At 37.3% G+C, this 22,658-nt stretch overlaps 1 protein-coding gene, 1 long non-coding RNA gene and 2 other non-coding genes across 4 annotated transcripts; all 4 read left to right on the top strand.

Moving 5' to 3' along the window:
* Window positions 1–13,128: 13,128 nt before the first annotated feature.
* Window positions 13,129–17,140, top strand: LOC122026895 (ADP,ATP carrier protein 1, mitochondrial). Its single transcript, XM_042585623.1, has 4 exons — window positions 13,129–13,260; window positions 14,511–14,998; window positions 16,027–16,398; window positions 16,670–17,140. Exons 2-4 carry the CDS (start codon window positions 14,528–14,530, stop codon window positions 16,964–16,966), a joined length of 1,140 nt encoding a protein of 379 aa, XP_042441557.1. The 5' UTR covers window positions 13,129–13,260; window positions 14,511–14,527; the 3' UTR covers window positions 16,967–17,140.
* Window positions 17,141–19,805: 2,665 nt separating this feature from the next.
* On the top strand, window positions 19,806–22,463 carry LOC122026896. The gene is made up of 2 exons (XR_006124196.1): window positions 19,806–19,964; window positions 20,741–22,463. It is a non-coding gene; the product is annotated as an uncharacterized LOC122026896 (long non-coding RNA).
* LOC122028428 lies at window positions 20,298–20,404 on the top strand. Its single transcript, XR_006124809.1, has one exon. It is a non-coding gene; the product is annotated as a small nucleolar RNA Z152/R70/R12 (small nucleolar RNA).
* Window positions 21,300–21,439, top strand: LOC122028434. Its single transcript, XR_006124814.1, has one exon. It is a non-coding gene; the product is annotated as a small nucleolar RNA snoR138 (small nucleolar RNA).
* Window positions 22,464–22,658: the final 195 nt, after the last annotated feature.

Below are 22,658 nucleotides of genomic sequence, written 5' to 3'. Positions count from 1 at the left end.
AATATTCTAGTATGAAAACACACTTTTGATAGAAAAATGTCAATCTCTGAAGCTTCATCAATCAATAGTTGTAGCTCAGCAGTTGACCGCACGTGTGATATAAAAATATGTTCATCTAACAGATATTGACCAAATCTCGAGGGTTTATATTTCTTGCTAAAAAAAATAGTCCATATAATCTTTCTGAACAACCTCCTATGATTCGTGAACAAAAAATTACAGGCAGAGATCAGTTCTATAGGAGCTGGAAACTCTCCAGGAATTAGGGAACAGCACACGATGGAACATCAGCTCGAGTTACGATATCCAGATGCTATAGTCAATTAGCTAATCACACAACACTTTCCTTTCAGGATTAAACAAAGGCACAATTATGAAATATTTACATGGTCTATACTTATAGTTCCTATGGTAAAATTAGATGCCCAAACTACACACTTGCAGCAGCAACAACAGCCACAGCAATTACTAAAAGCTTTTGCTCTAGACATCTAATCCGTAGCGTCCATCCCATTAGCTACTTTCTACCCAGTTAACACAATTAAACAAGGCAGCTGTTCCACCATAGCATGCATTTGTTGAGTCAACGCCTTCAACATCAGTATTACCATATTCCTGCATTTTTCAAGTTTAGGATAAGAAGTAAATGACCTTTGTAAGGAAACCGGAATAATTTGCACTTGACTGACTTTATATAACATGAAATAGAGAAATGCTATGGCACGTGGTTCCAAGAAACATAAAGAATAACTTGTCATTGATTGACTATATTTAACATGAAAAAAAAATAGGCCCTTGGTTCCAAACTGTGGTCATCAAAATAATCTAATTCTCTTAAAAGATGTGTACTCTACAAACACAACACATGTTAAGAAGTGAACTATAAAATTAATGCATATCAAACGTTACATAGTTTCAGAGGTTATGCGTATTAATCTCTGAAAAAGTATAATTAGGTAGTATCCATCATAGCACGACAAATGAAAGAAGAAAATACACCTACAAATTAGCTACACCATGGAATCTTGATCGATTCTTCTATTTCTGAGCTATTTAGTTACCTCCAAAACTAATATAGGTCAAACGACCAAAAAAAGAAAAAGAAAACTCTTAGGTAGTATATAATGACTCCTTTGTAGACTACCTAAGGCATTAAACAGACATTCCAACAACATTCCATCCTTAACTTCAATATGAAAGCCCTTACATCTTTCCCTTTTTATCTTGTGAGAACAGTACATAATAGGTGGTTTGTTACCTCATAGAGATCACATCTTCCACTTCAGTGCAGAAGGCCATACAGTCTTGGCCAAGCCCAATAGTATACAGGTGGTTATCGTTAGATTGTAGGTGCAGAGCTAAACTATTTTATTTTTTAATTATTTTCCCTTAAATTCCTGATAAAATTGTCTACTGTCAAATAGCTAGGAAGGTGCATAACAGAAGAGGTACCATGTTTTTCCTATTTGTTCAAGAGGTACCATGTTTTTCCTTTTGATGCTCGTGATGTCCGCCTGTATCCAGAATATGCCCACATGTAAACATCATGTCACCTATAAACTTGATATGTGAATATTGGTAATAAAAAATGAGACTCACCGTGGTGTGGAGCTGATGTACCAGGATACTCAAAGAGTGGATATCCAGAAGGTGGATAACCAGCTGGTGGATAACCAGCTGGGGGATATCCCGAAGGTGGATAACCAACTGGAGGATATCCGAAAGGTGGATATCCAGATGCGGGATATCCTGACGGTGGATATCCAGTAGGTGGATGTCTTTGAGGAAAAAATCTGGCAGGCGGTATCCAACAGGTGGTATCCAGTAGGTGGATATCTTCACTGCAAAAGGGGGGGGAATATAATTATGTGAGAAGTAGAGATAGCAGGCGGTATTCATCTTACTTGTTCTTCGTTTAATCTATTGTCCAAAGCTGAGATGGCAGTCTGAAATTTTGAAGTTGAGGAAGTCACCTGATAATAATCACTAACAAAGTTAGCCTGAGATAGTTGCCTGAATTTATTAATAAATATTTAATTTTGGATTGTTAAAAAATAAGTAAACCTGAGATAGTTGTGTTGGCAAAAGTGGTGGAAATTGATCTTCTATATTGGGATCTTCTATACCCTATTAAAAAAATAAAATTATTTAATTCTATATGCTTTTTAAATGTAACATCAAACAAAAAAAATCTAATATTAGTAAGAATGAAACCTGAACATTTGTTGGAGTTTGGTTAGTTTTGCTTGCCCCTTTCTTTTGTCTAGAAATTTGTTCTATGCCTCTTTTCAACCTCTTGCCTGAAACTGTTTTCTTCTTAGGTTTAATTCCTTTGACTGTAAGATCATTTCCTTCACCAATTTGATACTCTGTTTCATTCAAATTCCTTGTGGTGTCTGTTGGTGCAACCTTAGGTCAAGGTTGACCTGGGTGACCCGACTCGAGTTGACCTGACTCGAGGTATATTTTGATGTTTGACAAGAATAGAGAAGTTGTATTTTGATGTTTGACAAGAATAGGAACTTGGGGGATTGTGGGTGTAACCTTTGGTCAAGGTTGACCTGGTTGACCCGACTTGAGTTGACCTGATTCGGGAAAAGTCCAAGTATGGAGACTTGGCACGGAAAGGTCCAAGCAGGGAGCTTGGCACGGGAAAAGTCCAAGTATGGAGACTTGGCACGGAAAAGTCCAAGCAGGGAGCTTGGCACGGGAAAGGTCCAAGCAGGGAGCTTGGCACGAGGAAAAGTCCAAGTATGGAAGCTTGGAATGGGAGGTCAGAGAGGGCTCGGTAGCTCGTTCTCTGGACTGGATGTAGTCGGAGAGGGCTCGGTAGCTCGTTCTCCGGACTAGGTCAGAGAGGGCTCGGTAGCTCGTTCTCTGGACTGGATGGAGTCGGAGAGGGCTCGGTAGCTCGTTCTCTGGACCGGACATGGAAGTCGGAGAGGGCTCGGTAGCTCGTTCTCCGGACTAGGTCAGAGAGGGCTCGGTAGCTCGTTCTCTGGACCGGACGTGGAAGTCGGAGAGGGCTCGGTAGCTCGTTCTCCGGACTAGGTCAGAGAGGGCTTGGTAGCTCGTTCTTTAGACCGGACGTGGAAGTCGGAGAGGTCTCGGTAGCTCGTTCTCCGGACTAGGTCAGAGAGGGCTCGGTAGCTCGTTCTCTAGATTAGGAAGGCTTTAGGTTTAAGGCTGGGAAATTAGATCGGTCTGCTGACCGATCCAGTGATACACTGGGTCATCTGATCGATCTGGTGACCGATTAGTAACCAAACAGATTGGGAGAAGGAATGGCCTGATCGATCCACAGACCGATCAGGGCTCTGGCAACCAACTCTCTGTGAGAGTTGGGATCGATCTGGGGACCGATCAGCCTAGGGCCTGATCGGTCCACAGACCGATCAGGGATCGCAACCAACTCTCTGTGAGAGTTGGGATCGGTCTGGGGACTGATCAGCCTAGGGCCTGATCGGTCCCCTGACCGATCAGATCCATCCTAGACCGATCAGGGTGGAGCCTGATCGGTCCAAGTCTAGCCGTTGAGACACAACGGCTAGATTTCTTCTTTCTTCTTCTTCGCAGGTTCATATAAATTAAGGGCCTCTACAGTAGAGTGGAGATCTTCTACTGACTTCTTCTTGCTCCTGCGATCTGAGCTTGGTTGAGCTCTCCACTGCTGAAGCTTCGTGTGAGCTTCCCTCGGCTGGACTCCAACTGATAGTTGCTGCTGTGGTTGGCATCCGTGAAGTTGCTGCTTCATCAACAGTCGACGAGAAGGCAAGCAAACTAGTGTTTTTACATTCATATTGTTCTTGGCTTCTTGCTGTATTTCTTTGTACTCCGATCTTGCTGTTGTAAGAGAGATTGTGGCGAGGTTTCTCCACCCAGAAGGAGTTTTCATTAGCCGATTTTCCGGGGTCTCATCCACCGACGGATTGATAGAATTCGTCCACCTTACGGACACGCCGAGAAGTAGGAGTATCATCTCCGAACCTCGTTATATCGTCATGTTTGAGGTTTGATCTTCTCCATTTTCGTTTCTACTTTTATTTCCGCTGCGCTAACTAAAATTGTAGGAAGAAACGTGAATTTGGGGTTGGCTATTCACACCCCCCCCCCCCTCTCTAGCCGCGTCCGAAGATCCTAACAAGTGGTATCAGAGCGAGGTCGCTCTTCGTCGGATTAACACCCGGGGGAGCACAAGCTAGAGAATGGATCGACTTGGAGAAGACATCATGATTCCACCCTTCTACGATCGCGATGACTTCGCGTATTGGAAGGTAAGAATGAAGTATTTTCTTATGACTAACCTAGTAAATTAGAATGGTGTACAAGTAGATTTTATTCCTCCGGTGGATAAAAAAGGAGAACCTCTCGAGAAAAAGAAGTAGACGAAGGAATAGATCCACCAATCCATAATCAACGACGAGGTAACGAAAATCTTTGAATTTTCATTACCTAATGATATCTTGTATAAGATAGGTGAATACAACGATGCCAAGGAATTGTGGAACAACTTGGCTAAGTTCCATGAGGAGAGCTCCAATTCAAGTCATGAAGAGGAGTCAAGTGAGCCAAGTAGCTCACATTATGGAGGTATGGAATTAGAAGTTGAGGGCTACTCAACATCTACGGATGAAGAGGAGAAGAGTTCGTCTTCAAGATTGGAGCAAGAAGAAGAAGCCTCTACCTCCGGAAGAGATGAAGGAGAGAGCTTATATCCATCCTCAACCCTAGGTAACTCAAGCAACTTAATTTCAAGTAAATTACATATAATGTGCTTTGAGTGTAGGGAATATGGGCATTATAAAAGTAAATGTCCAAAGAGGATTAGGAAGACTCCACCGGCACCAAAAGTCAAGGAAGCCGGAGTCCCGATACGCAAGGGCAAGGAGCACGTGGTGTGCTTTCAATGCAAGCAAAGGGAACATTATAGGAGTCAATGTCCAAGGGGGAGGCAACCTCACAAGGACAAGAGACCAAGCACATCTATGGGGGGAGCTAAGGCAAACCCTAAGGTATCATTTAAGGCACATTCTTGCAATTCTAATAAGACACATGCTAGTAGTTTTATTGCAATTGTTAATAATGATAAACATGATAACCATAGAAACCGATACATGTGCTTAGATGCTAAACATGATAGTCTAGATAAGGACAATGCTAGAAATGTCAATCCTAGAGTTAACTCATCTGAGGTTAAGGAAAACCTAGATAGGAATCCCAAAACAACTAGACATATGCCTAGGAATACCTCAAAGAAAAATGGAAAATTAAAGCTTGAGGTATTAAAGAAGGAAAATCAAGTCTTGAGGTCAAGACTTGACACTTTAGAAAAGGCTCTTAAGAATTTGGAGAAGTCAACTCTAGGGTCTAAGGGTAAAAAATCAAAGCCCAAGGACATGAGAGGTTTGGGTCACAAACCTAAGTCTCAAGTGGTCAAGCCCGCTTATCATAATGTTCCATTCGATTATGGAACAAGACCTAGGGCTAGGAAGACCATCACCAAGGTCACAAGGGGAGTCACCCCTAGAGTTGATCTTGATGAATCCCAAATGACCAAGGCTTTAAAGCCTAGGAGGGTCATTAGGAGGGTTGCTAGGGAAGTCATCCCTAGTGAATATTTAGTGAACCCAATGAGCTCAAATAGGTATTGGGTTCCTAGGAGCGTGATTCCTTCATGCTAGATGGTTTAGGGTGTGCCAACCTTAATTGGATAGGTAGTTAACCTACTCATGGCAAAATGTGGCATTTTAGGAATTTTCAAGGTGTAATCAAGCCTTGAAAATGAAATTAAAAATTATTCCTAAGGTGATTAGGATGTGCCAACCACATTTGAGGAATTTTCTAGGGTCAATCTAATTGGCACATAGTGATCTAAAAATCTTTAGTATATGATTTTAGGTCTATTACACTTAGGAATATAGAATTTATGGTAAAATGATTAAAATTATTAAAAATGGCAACTAAGGCTAGAATTAGGTATTTTCTATACCTTTATATGTTATTTGTCATACATTGTTTGTCATATGCCATGTCATGACATCATATTTGTTTAATTATCATTTGAAATGTCATGATAATGCTTAGGTTAGTTATATGTCATGCCTTATTTAAGTTTCATACTTGATGACATGACATCATGACATTGGCACATGTTTCCACTTATGATATTATTTTATGCCATGTCATCATCTCTTGCATTTATGATCAATTAATTTGATTTAAGGATAGAAACACAATTTGATATGGAGATCAAATTGTTGTTTAGAAAATGCATGAGAACTTAGCTTAAGATGACCTAAACTCATATCTCACATCAAAATTGACTTGGATGTGTTTGATACACCTTAGATGTGTGTGAGATATTAGGATTATGAGTTAGGATCAAGGTGCATAGTTCTTGTACCTAGATGAGCCTAATTCGAATTTGAGGATCATAGGGAAAACTTGCGTACAAGTCATGTACATTTAGCCCTAAGATTGTGGTCCTGAATTGAATGGTTTAAGATCATTTCAAAATTGATTTGAAAAACCTTGGTGAAGCTTTTCTAGTGATAACATTCATCATTGAGCAAGTTGATACAAAGATGGATTAACCTTGAGCTATTTCAAAGTCTTTCGAACTTTGTATCAAGATTAAAAAATGGGAGTTATTTTCATAGAAAACTATTTTTCCATGAAAATATATGTTATGAGGAATGTATCCTCAAAATTTTACAATTTTTGGAACTTTCTGTAATTTTTTAGGGGTTTCTGAATTTCGGGAGAAAAATCAGAAATCTTATCAGAGAGTCGTGGACCGATCAGAGGAGATCCTGATCGGTCCAGGGAAGTCTAGATCGGTCACTGGACCGATCCAGTTCAGTGTGGATCGGTCTAGTGAACGATCCAGTGAAGGCCTGATCGGTCTGGTGACCGATCAGAGCGTGCCAAAATGCTGATTTTCGACTGTTGTCTGAAATTTCAGCTATGGAAGTTGGTGTTTTAGATTTCTAAAGGGTTGAAACTCTCCAAGACAGTGTTGGTGCAATGGTCAAAAAGGAGTTGACCTTTAGGGGGAGTTTTACCTATTGGTCAAGGGCGAGTTGACTTTTAGGGGGAGTTTTTACTCGTCAAGATTTCTGAGGATGAGTGATATGGGATTATCACTAAGTTGATTGTTGATTTTAGTATCAAGGGGGAAATTAAGGGTTTCAATGAAAGGTATGGGACTTTCATTAGGAAGAAACTCTTGACCTTAATTCACTCTTTTTGATGTGTGTCAAAAAGGGGGAGAATGTCCAGAGAATGTTCAAGGAAGAACATTGGAGTTTGGGGAGAATATTCAGAGAATGTTCAAGGAAGAACATTGGAGAACTATTGAAAAACCTAAGTTAGGGTATCGGGTTAACCTAACTTGATTATGGTTTTTGTCAAACATCAAAAAGGGGGAGATTGTTGGTGCAACCTTAGGTCAAGGTTGACCTGGGTGACCCGACTCGAGTTGACCTGACTCGAGGTATATTTTGATGTTTGACAAGAATAGAGAAGTTGTATTTTGATGTTTGACAAGAATAGGAACTTGGGGAATTGTGGGTGCAACCTTTGGTCAAGGTTGACCTGGTTGACCCGACTTGAGTTGACCTGATTCGGGAAAAGTCCAAGTATGGAGACTTGGCACGGAAAGGTCCAAGCAGGGAGCTTGGCACGGGAAAAGTCCAAGTATGGAGACTTGGCACGGAAAGGTCCAAGCAGGGAGCTTGGCACGGGAAAAGTCCAAGTATGGAGACTTGGCACGGAAAAGTCCAAGCAGGGAGCTTGGCACGGGAAAGGTCCAAGCAGGGAGCTTGGCACGGGGAAAATTCCAAGTATGGAAGCTTGGCATGGGAGGTCAGAGAGGGCTCGGTAGCTCATTCTCTGGACTGGATGGAGTCGGAGAGGGCTCGGTAGCTCGTTCTCCGGACTAGGTCAGAGAGGGCTCGGTAGCTCGTTCTCTGGACCGGACGTGGAAGTCGGAGAGGGCTCGGTAGCTCGTTCTCCGGACTAGGTCAGAGAGGGCTCGGTAGCTCGTTCTCTGGACCGGACGTGGAAGTCGGAGAGGGCTCGGTAGCTCGTTCTCCGGATTAGGTCAGAGAGGGCTCGGTAGCTCGTTCTTTGGACCGGACGTGGAAGTCGGAGAGGGCTCGGTAGCTCGTTCTCCGGACTATGTCAGAGAGGGCTCGGTAGCTCGTTCTCTAGATCATGAAGGCTTTAGGTTTAAGGCTTGGAAATTGGATCGGTCTGCTGACCGATCTAGTGATACACTGGGTCATCTGATAGATCTGGTGACCGATCAGTAACCAAACAGATTGGGAGAAGGAATGACCTGATCGATCCACAAACCGATCAGGGCTCTGGCAACCAACTCTCTGTGAGAGTTGGGATCGGTCTGGGGACCGATCAGCCTAGGGCCTGATCGGTCCACAAACCTATCAGGGATCGCAACCAACTCTCTGTGAGAGTTGGGATCGGTCTGGGGACCGATCAGCCTAGGGCCTGATCGGTCCCCTGACCGATCAGATCCATCCTGGACTGATCAGGGTGGAGCCTGATCGGTCCAGGTCTAGCCGTTGAGACACAACGGCTAGATTTCTTCTTTCTTCTTCTTCGCAGGTTCATATAAATTAAGGGCCTCTACAGTAGAGTGGAGATCTTCTACTGACTTCTTCTTGCTCCTGCGATCTGAGCTTGGTTGAGCTCTCCACTGCTGAAGCTTCGTGTGAGCTTCCCTCGGTTGGACTCCAACTGATAGTTACTGCTGTGGTTGGCATCCGTGAAGTTGCTGCTTCATCAACAGTCGACGAGAAGGCAAGCAAACTAGTGTTTTTACATTCATATTGTTCTTAGCTTCTTGCTGTATTTCTTTGTACTCCGATCTTGCTGTTGCAAGAGAGATTGTGGCGAGGTTTCTCCACCCAGAAGGAGTTTTCATTAGCCGGTTTTCTGGGGTCTCATCCACCGACGGATTGATAGGATTCGTCCACCTTACGGACACGCCGAGAAGTAGGAGTATCATCTCTGAACCTCGTTATATCGTCATGTTTGAGGTTTGATCTTCTCCATTTTCGTTTCTACTTTTATTTCCGCTGCGCTAACTAAAATTGTAGGAAGAAACGTGAATTTGGGGTCGGCTATTCACACCCCCTCTCTCTAGCCGCGTCCGAAGATCCTAACAGTGTCATCTAGAGATTGAACCAACTGACTAGCTTCTTGGCTAAGATTTGATTGATGCACAATTGATTCATTAACTTGTAATTTTTCATCAACCATCTTACATAAGCTCAAGATAGAATTTTTAACAACCATGTGGGTGTCATCTCTTTCTACTGCTTTGGTAACCAATTTAATAGATAATCCACACAAATCTCTATATCGCATATTGTGAAGAATTTTTGGATCCAAACTATCTTTGTTCACAATTGTATCATTACCTTCAAAGTATCCACCTTTTGCATTTCATGTCCATCTTTTCAAAATATACTCATTTGGGATCTTCATAATATTTTTCATAGAAAATATTCTCAACATATGAGAACATAAAATCCCAGCAAATTCATATTTTCTACAGCTACAACTGCACTGAATTTTTTCAGAAGATGAATAGAGTGTAACTATATGATGGTGCTTCTTTTTGTGCGAAGTAACTTTGTATGTTGCATGTGATCCAACAATCTCACAAATTTCTACAATAGAATCATGAGATTTATACCATTCTTTTTCAAAACACTTGAATGCCTCAGGAATATAAGTATAACTAGCATGTTTTAATATTTCAACCGGATACAATAAACATGGAACACTTGAATTGGATCTAAAATCTGCTTTTAACTCTTCATATCGACGATCCTGAAGCAATCTTTCGAAGTGATTGAAAAACTCTAAAACCTTATGCTGATAAGTGACATACCTTTTCAAAATGCTATTCATGCTCTCATTTCTTTGGGTTGTAGTCATATCAGCACAAAATATTTGTCTTCCATATACTAACGCTCATTTTTCCTTTATGCTAAACAAACGTCTCAACCAATCATTATCTTCAAGTGCATACTTAGTCAACATCAAGTTCCAAGTAGAAAGAAAGTCTTCCTCTTCATCAAAATCATATATACAAGAGGCAAAATCTTTAGCAAACTCTTTGAATTGAGAAAAAACTCCACTCAAATGTATTGCGGCATTTTGATAAATGTGTCAAATGCATAAACGATGATATGTTTCAGGCCATCTGGAAGCTAAAGCCTTTGCCATTGCAGCATCTTGATCTGTAAGAATAGTTGTTGGTTTTTTCTCAGACATAGCTTTAGTGAAGGTATCAAACAACCATTCAAATGACAAAGTAGTTTCATCATATAATAAAGCTGCACCAAAAATTATGGATTGCTTATGATGATTAACACCTACGAACAATGCAATTGGACGACCTTCATTGTTCTTCTTATAGGTTGTGTCAAAACAAACAACATCTCCAAAATTATCATAATCAGCTCTCATCTTAGCATCAGACCAAAAAATGTTTGTGATCAAATCATCTTCATCAACTTGAATAGCATTAAAAAAATTTGGATCATCACATTGCATTTTCTGCAAATATTCTAGAACACCTCCTATATCCCCCACTCTCATATTTCTTGTTCTTTTAGATCGCAAGTAGTTCTTATAGTCTTCAGGAATAAACCTAAATTCTCCCTCCCACCTGCTTGTCTCATCATAAGATCATGAGATGCTTTTGGGGGATTCCCACCTCACTTGCCATCTCAATTTGTATCGCTGCAGAAGAAGATATGTTCCTATGACATATGTAGAGATGTGTTTTGTTTGGGCTTGAAAGATAATGATTATGCTCTTTAATGAAGTTCACCACACAAAACTTGTCATTATTTCGACAACTAATCCTTAGTTTAGCATCACAACCAAATCTTGTCTCAGCACGACTTTGCTTCACATAAATATCTCGTTTGTCCTTTCCCCTTTTTCCTTGTGCACTACAACAAGATGTCCTGTCAATTAATCTGCCCGAATTATCATTATGGGTTCTTGTCCTTCGTATGCCAAATCCAACTTGTTTAGCATATTTCAAATAAAAGTCATACGCTTCCTCTTCTGTTTGAAATTTCATACCAATTTTTGGCACAAATTCATCTGTGCTTAATGGGGGGGGAATCTCTATATCATCTTCATTGCCTTTAAAATTAATCAATTAATGCAAACAAATCAATTAACAATGCACATAGTTAATCAAATTATGTAAAAATCGAAGTATATAAAGTTCAATATAAACGCACTATGAATCTTATTACCTTCATCAACCCTTTCTTCTACATTAACTTCAAAATCACCACAGCCTTGGTTTGCTTCAGAATACTCTTCAATTGACTCATCAAAATTCAACCTACGACAACTCGTAGATTCGCCCTCCATGATAATTACTTTAAACCTGAAAAAAGTGTGCCACAATAAAAGATTAATATATAAACTTAAGTACATTGTCAGAATCCAGCAACATCATTGTCAGAATCCAGCTCCTACCTAAATTTTTATAGTATTACCTAAATGTTTGTCTAGCTCTTACCAACAAAAGTGACAGATAATTTTTGAAGATAGTATGACAAGTTATTATCTAGTTAAGATATTTCTTTTTAAATCTAAGAAACAAGATAGAAAACAGTTGTACATGGAAACATGGCGTCAAATTAATAGATGAATATATACAGAAGTAACAGAACACAACAAAATGCAAGCCTTTGAATTAACAGTGCATAGCATGTCTTTTGTATTAAAGTATATATAAACACCAAGAAAAACAAGTGAGCGTAGAATATAGAGAAGTACAGGAGAATATCACACACCTTGAGTTTAACAAACAATAGAAACTCTAGCCTTTAAATAATTAGATCCAATTTGATTTACATCACCTTAAGACCTTGGCTTCCTTGAGGAAGGTAACTGTCACGTATGACCCAAGCAAAACAGTCAAGATGACACAAAAATTTGGAACGACATTCCCCTTGATGGTTGTCACACTGGAAACCAATTTCCTGATAGAGCAAATTCATTATATAATAAGAAAATATGTCAAATGACAATAGCAACATTGAACTTAATTTCTATCAATCATTAGTCATATGAAATCAAAGCCATTGTGACACAAAGAGCAAAAGAAAAAAAAATGTGAGAGCATTAGCATATTGTCATATTCTACCTGTAAAATGGGGTGTTGGTCAAGGAGCACTTAGCGAGTTGCCGGGAGTCAATTCACGCGTCACCGGAAGCATGCGCAAGCACGCAGTTGTTTCTCGAGGCGCACAGGGGAGCTGCGGGTGAAGAGGAGGAGACACTTCGACGGGCAAAGAGGGCACACGGGTGTCGAGCGCAGAGGGAATTGGCGGGGAGCTAGGGCTCGCGAGGTCCTCGTTGGCAAGAGTAAGCACGTGATTCTTCTCCACAGGGTTGTAGGTGTTACCTCCGGTCGTAGGCGCAGAGGAGGAGGGCTGGCATCGGCTGGAGAAGCGAAGAGGAGCTCTGCGTCGTCGGCTGGAGAAGAAGCGGAGAGGAGAAGAGGGTTTTTTCGGCGGGCGAAGAGGAGCACGGAACGCGGGCTTAGGGTTTTCTTTTTTTTTTTTTGCGCTGACGGAGCATTTCTTTTCGGGCGATGTTGGCGCCGAGAAATGCATGCGCTAAGCACGTGCTTTTTTTGTCATGTAGTCGCGGGCGCAGAGGGCGCAGAGGGACGCGGGCGCAGAGGATCCGTCCCCGTCATGGTCACCTCATGTTCAAAAGTTGGTTTTGATTGAGTGGTTTGGATTATAAGCTTGAGGTTGTAAGAATCTTTTCTAATATATGTACTCAGTTTCCGTAATGACTAGTATTTATGTATTTATTTATTTATTTATTTAATTCATAAAATATCTTATATAAATCAAATATTTATATCAATTTTATTCATAACGGACACTTTCCTTTGATCAAAATCCGCTCGAAATTTCAAATTTTAAAATGGAAAATTTGGGATCCCAAATCAGGCTTGGAGAAAAGCAGGGGATTGGACGGCCGGGATGCGTATCGCATATCCGCAGACCGCAGAAACATGAAGGAGAAACCCTAGACTGCCCATATAAATATCCCCATCTGTGCTCTCGCAATTTCATCGTTCTCCCTGGCTGTTCTCCGTTTCTTTCCTATTTGGTCGTTTGCTTCTTCGAAAAGGAGGAGAGAAACGGAGGAGCATTTCTCTGTCGCTGATTTGGAAAGGTGGTAAATTGTTTGCTTCTTCTCCCGTTCCCTATATAATTCCGTTATGTTTTGATTTAGTTTCGTGGTGTTTGGTTTGTTTGCTTTAAACTGTATTCTTTGCTACAAAGATCGTCCTTTTTTATCTTATGGCAAACTGCGTGGTAATCTGGATCTGTTCCATTGTGTTTATGAGATTTCGTGTTTTTTTTTTTGTTTTTTTTGTGCGATTCATTGTTCCTCCATCCAGTTGATCCACCATCAATGTATTCTGTTGATTTGTTAGTTGGACTAGTAATTTAACTCTTTGATAAGACTAGGGCTTGTAGCTTGCAAGATGGATTTATTAAAAGCCTTTTTTTAAAAAAAAAGTTTGATATGCCATTCGTTATATCTGGAATCTACTTATAGTTAAAACATGCCTCTTTTTTTTTTGCCTCTCATTGTTATACAATGTTTGGTTTGCATTTTTGTGCTACTGCTAATGTTTTTTTTTAATTGTAGTTTATTTGTCTATCATGTTTGGTTAAGGCATCTAAATATTGCCCCTTGTTAATCTTCACAACTATCCTATATTTTTAGTTTACATGCTAATAAAGTATTTCAATATGTCATGATCCTAATGTACCCTTGATTCTTGTTTGAAAAAAAAAATAAACATGTTTTATTTAGTCTTCCTCGTGGGCCTGTGTTGGACAATTACAAAATATACTAAGAAAGTTAGTATATTGAAGATTTGAATGTTAAGAAGGATGTATTGACAGATAAACTACAATATACTTCCTAAAAGTATTAGGTGTATCTCTAGTAGGTAATAGAATGAGAGAATTAAGTATATTGGAAGATGACAAATAATTTTTATTATAATTCTAATTGATGGTATGATAGAGATATAGAATTACAGATGTTATTGTAACCAACATAATTAAAAAATTATTTGAATTTTTTTAGTGTGATATTCTTGTACTCTTATATAGTTTGATAGAGGGATTGAATACAGGTAGCTGTCCTTAAATAGTTGTGATTACATTTCCTTACCATCCACTCTAAGGAAGATTATTCTACTTTTTATATCCCTTGTTCCAACTAAGAGAAAACTTCTTTCATGGCGTGTTGATTATATTGCCTATATCACATGCCATTTAGCAGAAATGTGCTTTTACATAATTTGTAGCAATTCATTCTTAAGATTCATTTTGTTATCTTTTAATTTGATTAACATGTTTATCATTCATTATATACTGAGGTAGCTTATTTTGTGTCTTATGTAGACTTCGTTATTAGCGTAATGACTGATCAAGTTAACCATCCAACTGTCACCCAAAAAAATGTTCGCCAATTCCACATTGGTTCTGGACTTGCACATTTGGTACATGAGAGGCATTTTTCTACAGCAAACCACATGAATGGTGGACTTCAAAGTCCAGTGTTGTCTGCATGCAGAGCTACCAGTGATCTCGCAATGTTGTCATCTGCATCGCCTATCCTTGCAAATGCACCTTCAGAAAAAGGATTTACAAATTTTGCCATAGATTTTCTTATGGGTGGAGTCTCTGCAGCTGTTTCCAAAACAGCTGCTGCTCCCATTGAGCGTGTGAAACTTCTAATTCAGAACCAAGATGAGATGATAAAGAGTGGTCGCCTCTCCGAACCCTACAAGGGTATAACAGATTGCTTTACACGGACAATGAAAGATGAAGGTTTTGCATCACTATGGAGAGGCAACACAGCAAATGTCATTCGTTACTTCCCAACTCAGGTTAGTTATGTATACTTATATTGTCTGTGCTCACTTGTAGTAGCGTGGCTCTGTTCACCTGTAGTAGAGTGTCTCATAACATTTTGTAAGTATTGCAAAATTCTATAAATAAACAAAAAATACTTGAATGCCATTTGATGTAATGATAATTTTTACCACTCTTTGGATACAATACCTCCCAATTTTATAAGGATTGCACAACACTTTATGTTTCTCCCTTTGATCCACAACTCAGCAAAGGATTTTCTTTATAATTATATTGTGTATTGTTGCACTCTAGCTTGGACTTGGCATATACATCTAGTGTACCCATATTGAACTGAAATTGGTAGAATTATGGAAAAAAGAGTCTAAGCAGCTGTTTTGAGGGATGTCTCACATTGGTAGATGGAAAATAATGATTGCAAGGGAATGGTGGAAAGTGCTAGCTGATTAGAGTTATAATATGGAACATTTTAGAAAGTCTGCCAAATTATTAGAATTTTTCAAGACGCCCCTAAACTATTATTCCAAAAAACTCCATCTTGTTTCAAATCCATATGCCGTATATATTATTTTTTTTTTTTATTATTATCTTTTGTGTATCTTTGTCTATGTTCTAAGTATTGACCCTTTTCTGTATCCTCATGCCCCCATCTTGAAAAAAAATCACAAGAAAAATGTTGAGATTCATATTGGATACATGTTTGAGTCTAACATAGTTGTTGCGTATGTGTGGAATCCAATTCTTTATATTTGTATGGTTGCCCTGCATAATTCTCGGTTGGTTCAGTTAACCAGCTATAACATCTTGATCTGTTCATGTGATTGCTATTCACCATCTCTTTGCAAAGAATTGAATCCTATAACATATTCTCCATGTTAAAGCTGTTAGTTTCTTTACATAGTTTGTATCTCTTCCCATCTGAGTGGATTGCCTCATGTTTAGTTATCTAATTTGACAACTGTTTCCTTGGATTGTTCAGTGTACATCTGCATCTTGTCCTCTTTTGTTTGTCTATGCTTACAGTCTTCTGCTGTCTTTCTAGGCTTTAAACTTTGCTTTCAAGGATTACTTCAAGAGGATGTTCAATTTCAAGAAAGACAAGGATGGATACTGGAAATGGTTTGGTGGAAACCTTGCTTCTGGTGGTGCTGCCGGTGCTTCTTCTCTGCTTTTTGTCTACTCCCTGGATTATGCCAGAACTCGTTTAGCAAATGATTCAAAAGCTGCAAAAAAAGGTGGAGAAAGACAATTCAACGGTCTTATTGATGTTTACAGGAAGACTTTGCAGTCCGATGGCATTGCTGGCCTTTATCGTGGGTTCAACATTTCATGTGTTGGAATCATAGTTTATCGTGGTCTCTACTTTGGATTGTATGATTCACTGAAGCCAGTGATTCTCACCGGAGAACTACAGGTACAATGAATGAGTTACATTTTATATGCATACGGTAAAGAAGCTGCAAGTTTTAACACCTCTCGTTAGTAAATAGATTCCTGAATTAGAAATTTCAAGAGTTTGCAAATTTTTCTAGTTCACCTCTCATTCACTTCACAATCGTAGCAAAATTGGACCATTTTATACCACAGTTTTAACATAGTTGGGTATATGTCCTAGTGAAATTGCCATTTTATGAAGAATTGATGAGCATATGGACCTGTCTTTAAGCTGCTGAATCATTCCACAGGATAGCTTCTTTGCTAGCTTTGCGCTCGGTTGGGTGATAACCAACGGTGCCGGGCTTGCATCATACCCTATCGACACAGTTCGCAGAAGGATGATGATGACCTCAGGAGAGGCTGTCAAGTACAAGGGCTCCCTTGATGCATTCAGCCAAATTCTGAAGAATGAGGGCCCAAAATCTCTATTCAAGGGTGCGGGTGCCAACATTCTCCGTGCCATTGCCGGTGCCGGTGTCCTTGCTGGCTACGACAAGCTGCAGCTGATAGTTTTCGGGAAGAAGTATGGCTCCGGGGGAGCTTAATGCATGTCACTTGGCAACTGATGGCGACGAAAAAGCATAGTTTAGGTTCCTATTGGCATTTTGTTATTTCTCAGTTCAAACAATTTTTCTTCAACTGTGAGACTTGTCAATTTTGCTGCAAAAGGTTTGAGAAAAAACAATGTTTCTTTAATTTTATTGCTAAATTCTTGCAAATTCCTGCTGCTCATTTTGTGCACTGAGAGATTCTTTGCTCGATCTTTTCGTGAACAAGTATAGTGTTTGAGTTGTAAGAGTATATTTATATTTGTTCAATGCGCTCAAGAGCAATTAAATGAACGAATTTAAACAATTCATTAAACTAAACAACGAGATCAATCTCAATACCTTTTAATCGATAAGAACAACAAAATTCTACTAAATACAAAAAATCTATTTTTAAATTTTTTGACACGTTAGAAAGCAAAACAAAATCCATTAACTTAACATAAAAATATATTCATGGAGATCATTCATGAATATCTTAAAAGACTTGAAACAATGTAGGAATTGAAGCTGGCAATGGTTTTGTTTTTTTGTTTTTTTTTTAATTTACCAGATATTTAAATATTGAGTTTATTAGTAATTTTTGTTAGATGAATTAAGTAATAAATTTTTATTAATAGATTAGATATGTTACTATTTTTTTAAGAATATGTCTTCTTTACTAATTATATTCGGTAAGCCTAAAATGAAATTAGTAATTTTTATTCACATCGAAAATAATTTTAAGATTTATTAGTAATTTTCATAAACACATTAATCAATTTTAAGATTTATTAGTAATTTTCATAAACGCATTAATCAAATCTATAATTCTAACATAGTTACGATATATTATTGAGAATTTTTTTCATTAATCAATAAGAGATCTCCGGTATGACGTATTATTAAGAATTTTTTTTATTAATTAATTAGAAATCTAAAATTCTCTTTACTCACATATCTTAGAATTGGCATAGTACGATTTTGAGGCGAGCACAAAACATGATGCTTAATATTCATATATTTTTTAAATACAGACAAAATATATCATCAAAAATAATGTCAAATACTAAAACAATAAAAAAAAAATCCAAACAAAATATAAAATTCATGTTTTAAACTAGTACATAGTCACTTGAATATTATTTGTCTTGTATTTTTTGAATTAAAAGTATTAATTAAGTTTGCATAATCAATTTTCTTAATATTTTTTTCTCAATATATAATATAGCTAATACATTTAGTCTTTTTTGTGATCGAAGATCATTTTTAATCAATTTCAATTTGAAAAAACTTCTTTTGGAGATACAATTGTAACTAGTATAGTCAGCAAAATTTGATATACGATATAACCATTTGGATAACAACCATTCATTATTTTCAAATAATTCAGCACATCAATCACTCTTTTTGCTTTTCCAGGTAATGACTTTAGTTCTAGAAATAAATCTGATTCATAACATTGGAACGTCTATCATGTGTTAATGAATTTTGAAGATCAACACATGAGCTCAAGAGATCATTGTCATCAATAGGCTACAACTTCTCCAAACTAAATAAAAATTCAAAGGTTTTTTTCGTACTTTTGAAATTACTCAACCCGAATTTGAAGTGAAGAAAGAGTTTGATTAATTATGAATAAGAAGTAATTAACTCGAAAAGATTTTTATGAGATTGAGGTACCTTTTCACTGTTAATCTCATTAAATTGTCCTTTTCTTCGAATAATACGCTTTTCTCGAAAAATGAGTTCAATTCCTATTTCACTTGTAATATGTTAAATTTCAACCAAGGTTTAATCAAATCTAGATTTTCTGAACTCTTGGAGAAAAGGAATAAGCTCTCCCTCTTTTTAGCTTGTGAATGTTTATGAATATGTTGATTTCTTCTCTCTTATTTAATATTTTTTTAAATATGTCAATTTCTTTTCTATATAATCATGTTTAAAACTAAGATAGGATATTTTTAGGATACAAATTAAGATATGACTCATTTATCAACTATTACTTATAGGCTTCTTAAAAATGAGCCCATGAACATATCAAATTTATAATTTTTTTTTTAAAAATTGGGTGTCCTAAATTTTTTTGGGCCTGAGACACTTGCCTCACTTGTTACACTACAGGTCTCGCCTTAATTGGCAACACTGCAAGTAGAGAAGTTTTTATAAATACTTTGGGTAGACGATGTTAAAAATCATACTTTTCTCGATTTTTTGGCTAAGATCAAATATGATATTAAATTAATTTTTTACAAGGATTAGTCCGTTATTCTCGAGCCATATTGACTAAGATTAAGTATAGTATTTATTCTTATCAATTTAATATTTAATATAAAAAATTAAATTAATTTTGTATGAAAGAGAGTCTATTACCCGCATACATTCATTACACACGCAACCAAGCCAGGTATACTTTTAATGGGAAGTTGGAGCAACACCATAGTTTTAATTTTGACGAATGTGTTTGGTTTGCGCATTTCTATTTTTATTTTTTTAAAACCGTTTCTGCAAAATCGAAAATGACTTTTAGATATTTTTTATTTTTCTAAAAAATATTATTTATTTAAAAAAAATAAATATGAAAAATATAAACTAAACACTATTTTTTTTAAATATTCATTTTCTAAAAAATAAAAATAAAAATCGTACCAACCAAACCCACGTAAATGATCAATAAATTTTTATATCGAAAAACCTACACGTGCATGTCACACGAGGTGGCGTTCGTTTTGTGCTCTCTTCTATTATCAGACGGTTGGTATGCGTCTATTATGCGGCCGTTAAAATTCCATCGGACGGTTGAGATGTGTCTATCTTCCCGACGCAAAAATTAGAAACCCTAAAATCTCATCGCTTTCATCACCCGCCGCAACTGCCCCAGAAACCTAAATTCTATAAATAGAGCAGATGTAGGATCCCTCGATGCCTTCGTTGATACAAGACGTGAGCCGCCCTAGGGTTCCGATCGCCCTCCGATTGCCCTCCGGTTGATTTTTCCTGTTTTAATTTCGTCGCGGTAGGTTCCCGTGTATCTTATTTTGCCCGTGGCGTTATGGATTTCGACTTCTCCTCCTTCTCTGCTGGCTAAATATTTTAGTCGATTTAGTGAGACTTTCCGATCTACGATCCTGTCATTGTTGTTACACCGATGAAGCCTACTATCTATGTCTTTTACTTCTTTTTTTTCTAAGCCATAATTATTTTTTTTCCTCTATAGGTGAGGCTTTATTCGAAGGTCGATTTCGCTACAATGCTTGATCTTGTCTTTTTTGATTCATGGGTTTGCTACCTTATTCTCATAAAAAAAAAAGAGTTTTTTATGCTGCATTCAGCGAGAGAAGAATCAGTTGACGCGATGATGAGTTTAGGAACTGGTGTTGGCAGTGGCGATAGCATGCTTGTTATCTCCGTGAGCCTTTCTCACCATTAATACGACTTCTCCTTCCACTGAGCTCACAAGTTCTTTCCTCTATGTCTTGATGAATGAATTTTCTCTCTCTCTATATATATATATTAAAAAATAATATTTTCCAGATAATTCTAGTTCGATTATTGATCATGCATTATCTCGATGTGAAAATCATTTTTAGAATTTCGTTGATGAGATTTGGCAGTGATTCGAGGAGTGTTTTTTTAATAGTGTTGATCCATCTGGTCTATGATAATGAAATATTATCGATCTGCTCCATTCTTCGTGAAATGATTCTTTAGTAAGAGATTATGTGCCATTTCTGTTAGTATTTAATTGCTGGAAACTGACATAAATCCACCTATTTGTGCTAATAATGTTAGGTAAAGAGCAAGTTGTTCATAGAAATTTTGTTGGATTGAGGCACAACATCTGAGGCTCCTTGCAAAATCCATTGTTCGGTTGCTTAATTTTTGTGCAATAATAAATTATGGGATGAGCATTGCAGCACTAATAGATTGATGTTTGTGCTGTCCTTTTTCACCCAACACTGCTACATACCATTACCGTCACCTACATTGATGTGAGTTTGTTGCTTAAGAAGTTTATGCTGTTGTTATAAATTATACTTTATTTTAGTTTAACGAGACATTTTATTTTCCTTAATCAATTATAGTTAGTTGGCCTGCACAAGTAGGTGAAGAAAATATTTTCCCAAACTTGATTTGATGCATGAGTACTGACGCTCTAATCAGTATCAGTTACTCTTTGCAGCACAAATGAACTTGTTTTGTGCTGCCCTTAATTACCAAACACTATTATTATTTGTCTTCCTTTCCATATATTCTTCTGTCTGTCTTTGAGATGCTGATTGCTGTTCCTTTTCTTTTTTTGCTTTTGTCCATGATTCATTGATTCGGTCTCATTCATAAAAATCTGATAAATGCCTCTTGAATAACTGGATGCAAGAATTGCAATGGTGTGCATACAGTTCAGACGGTGGCATAGAACAACATGAATCATTGTTAGTGAAAGGAATTTTTTTATTTAATTGTTCCTCTCTTAGATGGCTTCAGATATTTAGAATGATTTTGCTTACTTCAACACAAGTATTTGAGTTAATTATGATACCTAAGGAGATTAGTTAGTTATTTGGACTAATCTTCAATTCAGGGACCTTGTCTTATTTTAATTTCTTCTTTAAGAATTAATATGGTATTTATCAATTAACCATTATTCACTGTGGATTAAGCATTTTATACATTTTCTGAAAGCTACAAATTAATAGTTTGATGCACAGCACCGACGCTTTCGAGCAAGATCCATTGTTTGATTGCCCTACATATCTGTGCAAGATTGAATTGGGGAACTCCCTTGCAGCACAAACTAATTTGCTATTCTGCTGCCAGTAGTCATCCAACATGTTACTATTTACTGATTTAGAGCTCAGATTTTGTAGTATCATTTGTTCTCTTTGTTTCATTAGTTTATAATTGTATTCATGTTTTTAGTATCTCTTGTTTTGGCCAAGATTCTGCAGTATTCATTTATTGTTGCCTTTTTGGGTTTTCCAAATTTTTAACTCTTTTCTAATTCTATTTTTGTCTTTTGAATTATTTTTTTTCATCTCAAATACATACAATAGAAGCAAACTCACTCTGTCCCAAAACCTCAACTTGAGCTATGTTTTGTGGCAATTTCTTCGTTTGCAAGAGGAATCCAAAGTTGGTGTTTCTGGCCCAACTCTTCTGTAGGTGAACTTGTGATCTTGCAGAGGTGGTTTGGATCACATCTTATTGTCAATGAGTCATGATCTATCAATATATTGATTATATGATTATTGATCTTCAAAATTCAATTCTGTTTTTCCTTGATGTTTTCAGTCAGGTTGTTCTACAGTGGCACTAGTACAATTGTTTGAGCTGGAGTAGCCCTGCTTAGTTTGTAGATAGTCTCTTATTGTTCATGATTTATTGAATTGTAATTTGCTTCTTATTTAGATTTGATTTGTTTAAATACAATGTTTTATTTCAAGATTCTCATTTAGTATTGTTTTTTTTTCTTGTCTCAAGATTCATATCAATAATGTTATTAATAAAAAATGTAAGTGCTTTTTCTTTTGTAAAAGTATTGTTATTTCTTTTATTTTATCTTTTATTTCGATTCAATTATGGCACTAAATTGAATCCATATGAAAAATAGAGCAAAGTGAGGACTGGATAAAAGTTTTTCTCTTGACTGTAATCTAATTGATTATTTGAATTTATTCATTTATATTTATATATATTGATTTATTTCTTT

The sequence above is a fragment of the Zingiber officinale genome, chromosome 10A (genome assembly GCF_018446385.1).
Source record: "Zingiber officinale cultivar Zhangliang chromosome 10A, Zo_v1.1, whole genome shotgun sequence".
NCBI lineage: Eukaryota > Viridiplantae > Streptophyta > Magnoliopsida > Zingiberales > Zingiberaceae > Zingiber > Zingiber officinale.
This window is presented reverse-complemented; position numbering and strand designations above follow the sequence as displayed.

Coding starts and splice junctions, on each gene's coding strand:
- LOC122026895 (XM_042585623.1), top strand. CDS start 14,528: ATGACTGATCAAGTTAACCATCCAACTGTCACCCAAAAAAATGTTCGC. Junction 14,999..16,026: donor TTCGTTACTTCCCAACTCAG/GTTAGTTATGTA, acceptor CTGTCTTTCTAG/GCTTTAAACTTTGCTTTCAA. Junction 16,399..16,669: donor TTCTCACCGGAGAACTACAG/GTACAATGAATG, acceptor ATCATTCCACAG/GATAGCTTCTTTGCTAGCTT.